General features: G+C 32.3%; 1 protein-coding gene across 1 annotated transcript; it reads left to right on the top strand.

Annotated features, from left to right (window-relative positions):
* Nucleotides 1–2,520: 2,520 nt before the first annotated feature.
* On the top strand, nt 2,521–4,320 carry LOC18601794 (disease resistance protein RPV1-like). Its single transcript, XM_018119927.2, is given in 4 exon segments — nt 2,521–2,918; nt 2,921–3,107; nt 3,338–3,598; nt 3,600–4,320. Coding segments are annotated over 4 exon segments (1,209 nt in total). The 5' UTR covers nt 2,521–2,629; the 3' UTR covers nt 4,072–4,320.
* Nucleotides 4,321–5,126: the final 806 nt, after the last annotated feature.

Raw genomic sequence — 5,126 nt, 5'->3', positions numbered from 1 at the left:
AACAATCATAATTATTGATTGTAGAAACACTTCGGTGTTTGGCAATTTAAAAATAAATTAGAAGTGTCATGTGTCCACATGTCATTATAATATATTATTATTAATTAAATATTATCAATTTAATTAATTACAAAACCAACCAAGTCTTACAAAGCTCATCTATGGTTCATTTGGGACTTTAAATTTTATTTCCTCTTTATTTGAAGAAAACTCTTCTTTATTTTATTTTTTCAATGTAAAATTATGTCCCACAGTTAGTATTATTGAAAATATCCAACAATATATAAGTATATATTGTTTTGAAAGCATTGATTTTTTTTTCTTCATTTTAGTTGGAAGCATACTTTTATATATATCAATCTCTTGCAATGTAAGTAAAGAGTAAAATGGTGATTTTTTTTTTTTGGGTACAAACACAATCATGTCTTTGCAATTAAAGATTGAAATATCCTGGTTTCTTCTAAGCAAAATGTAAGGAAAACGGAAGATAAGAAGAAAGAAAGTTCAAGATGTCGGAAATTTCCACTTTAATTAGGACTGCCTCTATCAATGAGTCCTTGCATTGGAAGCCATGAGAGACCAAAATGGATAAGATGGAGCCGTTTTGTAGTTGATTTTCTACTAATTTGCTTAAATTCAGGGATATATTCTTGCAATGGGCCCATGCGAATGGTCTTTGTTGTAGTTTTCTCGAATATGAAAAGAAATAGGAGCAACGCGTTTTAGTTGATAAAGGACTGAAAAGAAAAGATTCAGTGTTTCTTTGTCTTTGACCCATTATCCAAGCAGCAGGGAATTTCCAATCTAAAGCAGTAGAAAGTGCTAAAATAATTGACAAAAGAGTGAATAATAACAATAATAATAATTAAGAATGAGCTTGATCCATCCATTGAAGTTTTAATAAAAAGTGCTAAAATAATTGACGAAAGAGTGCAAAAGAATCAAAATAATAATAATAATAACAATAATGAAGAATGAGCATGATCCACCCATTGAAGTTTTAATATAATAGTTGCATTCCTCACCTGCAATATTCTTCAATACTGCTTTTGCTCATCTTTTTCTTTTGTTTTCAATGTTTATCAATAACTAGTCAAAAATCAAATTATAAGTTACAAATTTCAATATCACTGTTATTATTTTGCATTGGGCTTATTTTTCTCTTTATTTTTCATTGTCATATATCTTGTGTTGATTATAAGTTGAAAAGTGAATTTCGTCCCTCTACTCTCTCAATTTTGTTTTTTCAATCTTTTTATCCAAATTTCAATGAATTTGATCTCTTTATTATTATTAAAAACTAATTTAAAAATAATTGATACTAGTGTTAATTTTTTATAATTATTAGGTTTTTTTTTTATTTAACGACGTAACATGCGGAGTTATCAATTAAGAGAAGTGATAGGTGACGATTTGGGTCCGAAGGCTGGGGTCAATGTTGTTTGCTGTCAGCTTGACTCCATTGCTTTTTATCCTTCACCAATTCTAGTAAATTTCCACAACGACTGGGCTTAAGGAATCTTTACTCTTGCATTAGAGGTCAGTTAGGTCCATGCATGGGACCTCCTATTTTTAAAGCTAAACCCAATTTTATTATTAACATAATAAATACTTATTTTATATTCTTAAAAATATATATATTTTTTAAAAAAATTAAATTAAATTAAATTACTTACTAATAAATAATATAATCTGATTAAGTTCAAGTCAAAAAATGATCTATTTCCCTGTTGGAATGAAGGGAAGGGATCAAGGGAAGGGAATGTTTGTGTAACTTTATAAATTTTTTTTAGGGGTTTTCAGTTGTAATGATAACTGAACATGGCAACATGGTTATGTACAGTTTAAAGTCTTTGGTCAAAATAATGTGAAATCTTGCTAAAAATAATTTGGATATAATTCAAAACTTTTTTATGAGAAAATAAAATTTAAATATATATATAAAAATTTAAAGTGCTTGATTTTTTTGTTTCTTTGGTGTCAATTGGTCAATGTTGATCAATTCATTCAATCATATGAATACATCTACATACTTTATAAACCCATGGCGTTGATTAAATATATAGTATTGTTATTGATTTTACATGAAAATTTTTTATGACCTAAATGAGACAATAATATCAATTGAATTGGAAAAAAAATATTACAAGATGGGTCTATATATATTTACTTCTCCAAAAGCACTAAAAAATCAAGGTATTTTATCATTTCTTTTTAAGAGACTTTGAAAAACATGTAGCACTTGGTGAACAACGATCACAACATATGTATAAAACTTCTTTCCCAAATTAAAAATGAGAAATATTTTTTTAACGAGAAAATAGCATTTTAAAATTAAATTTGCAGTGCTTCATTTATTTTATGTCAACGGTAAATTCAAAAAACGTCGTACAATAACGCGTGGGACACGGTAACAGGTATTAATTATTAATTGCTCTACTCCTTTATGCTAAGCCAAGGCATTTCGTTGAAATTTCAAGCAAGTTACGATTACCCCATTATAAATAAATGTTAATACTATAACAGTTGAAGCAGAAGCCATACTTCATTCATTCTTACAGTAGCAAAAGCTTCATTAAAGAATCCCAGCTTCTACGCGAGTTCGCAGAAAACCAATCTCTGCTCTCTGATGGCTTCCCTTTCCTCTCCTTCTTCCTTCCGTCCACTAAAGCACCAAGTTTTTTTGAGTTTCAGAGGCGAAGACACTCGCAATAACTTCCTCGCTTACCTACATCAAGCTTTGCAACTGAAAGGAATTGGAACTTATATTGATTCCGAAGAATTGCCAAGGGGAGAGGAAATTTCTTCAGCGCTGTTGAACGCAATCCAAGAGTCCACGATTTCAGCGATTGTTTTTTCTAAAAACTATGCTTCTTCATCATGGTGCTTGGAAGAACTCTCCAAGATAATGGAATTCAAGGATACAAGGGACTGCTCGTGGTGCCCGTTTTCTACCATGTTGACCCATCAGACGTACGGAACCAGACTGGGAGTTTTCAACAGGCTTTTGCTGAACATGAAAAGAATAGGATAGACAAGGTCCAGAAGTGGAGGCATGCTTTGACTCAAGCTGGTAACTTAAGCGGCTTTCATATGAAAAAAGATGAGTGAGTACTCCTTATGCTTCTTACCCTTCCTGCTTAACTTGATTTATATTCATCTTATTTTTCGCTTTCTCTTTATTCATGCTTTTGGTATATATTTTTTTCCACATATGAATTGAAACTTATTTTATCTATGAATTTGTCTTATTGTAACGGATTCTATTTAGACAATTCATTTTCATTTGCGGTTCGTTCTATATTGTTACCATCCTCGCCTTTTGCTTATTTGGTAGGCATGAGCCCACAATCATTGAGGAAATTGCTCAAGATGTTCTAAAGAAGTTGAATCGCATGTCTGCAAGTGACTGTGAGGTACTGATTGGAATAGGTCCTCAAATGGAGCAAATTAGATCCTTGTTATGCGTTGGTGATAGGGAAAGCATTCGTGTCATAGGAATTTGGGGGATGGGTGGTATAGGCAAAACAACTCTTGCTCAAGCTATTTATGATGAGGCCTTTTCCCAGTTTGAAAGTTACTACTTCCTGGCAAATGTTTAGGGAAGAGTCAGAGAAACTTGGTGCAGTCACTTCTCTACGGGTTCAACTTCTTTCCAATATTTTAGAAGAGAAAAACCTCCATATAAGTACTCCCAGAATAGAATCCACATTCATCAAGGACAGACTCCGCCACAAAAGGGTTCTTGTTGTCCTTGATGATGTTAGTGAGGTTGAACAGCTAGAAAGTTTAGCTGTTAATCATGATCACTTTGGTCCAGGAAGTAGAATTATTGTAACATCTAGGGATAAACAAGTCCTCAGGAATGGAGTTGTTGATGCATTATATGAGGTTCATGAATTAAATGACGATAACTCTCTTCAGCTTTTCTCTCTGTATGCCTTCAAGCAAAACCATCCAGTCGATGATTTCAAGGATCTATCAAACAGAGTACTGCAATATGCCAGAGGTGTTCCATTAGCTCTCAAAGTATTGGGTTCATCACTGTATCAACGGAGCAGAGAACACTGAGAAAGTGAAATGAAGAAATTAAAGGAACATCCCCACCAAGAAATTCAAAAACTTTTGAAGATAAGTTATGATGGATTGGGTGAAGCGGAAGACTTTAGCTCAGAGGATGAAGAACCCGAGGATAGATGAGTCATGAGTGGAACCTTATTAATTTCTTTTGATTCAAGTGTCTGCTTTCCAGGAGAGGCGTATTCTCAACGATGTCTTACTTTATTTGATCCATTAAAAAAAGTTTCCCCTTTGCCCTCCTTTCTTTTCTTTCTCTCACTAATTTGTGGTTCCTCACACTTCTCTGCTCTTCAATATCTCCGTCCTTTCTCTCTTTCCTCCTTCGACGCATTCCCCTCTCCCTTGGTAGATCTCACACTGTAAGTCCCGCACAATAAAAATAAACTCCATTTCTATTTTCTGAACCAAAACCAAAAAATAAGAATAAATAAAAAATTTCAGATTGAAGAGAAGGAGAATGCAGACTTGACGCAAAATATGTAAACTATTTTCTGCTAAAAAATGCCTTTAACAACAATTCTTCTTTTAGTTAAAATATTTTGCTATGGTTTTGTGAAGATGATTATCACTTCACACATTAACCTTTTTCATTTTCTACTTATTCACTTGTGACAAGGACTCAACCTCATAAGAAACATACACATTGTGTGTTTGGCTTATGAGCTTAAGGTAAAAGATTACCATAATAGTATTCCATAACCTAACATGTCATAATGGAACATCAACAGAGGCGGAGGTAGACCCGACAATTCGTGTTTTTGTGTCTTAAACGTGTCAGACACGTTTAGATACGAAATACGTTAAGACTAAACATGAACACGACACGTTTAATATTCATGTCTTAAATTTAAAACACGTACACGTATACGTTTAATACACGTGTAACACGACATGACACTATTAACACGTTTTACACGTTTATTAAATGTGTCAATATATGAAACGACACGATTAATAACACGTTTAACACGATTAAATAAAAATATTTATAATTAAATATAATTTTATTATTTAAATTTAAAATCTATAATTATAAAAATAATTAT

The sequence above is a fragment of the Theobroma cacao genome, chromosome 4 (assembly GCF_053813885.1).
Source record: "Theobroma cacao isolate CCN51 chromosome 4, ASM5381388v1, whole genome shotgun sequence".
Lineage (NCBI taxonomy): Eukaryota > Viridiplantae > Streptophyta > Magnoliopsida > Malvales > Malvaceae > Theobroma > Theobroma cacao.
Note: the sequence above shows the minus strand (reverse complement) of the source record. Positions and strands in the feature narration are given on the sequence as shown.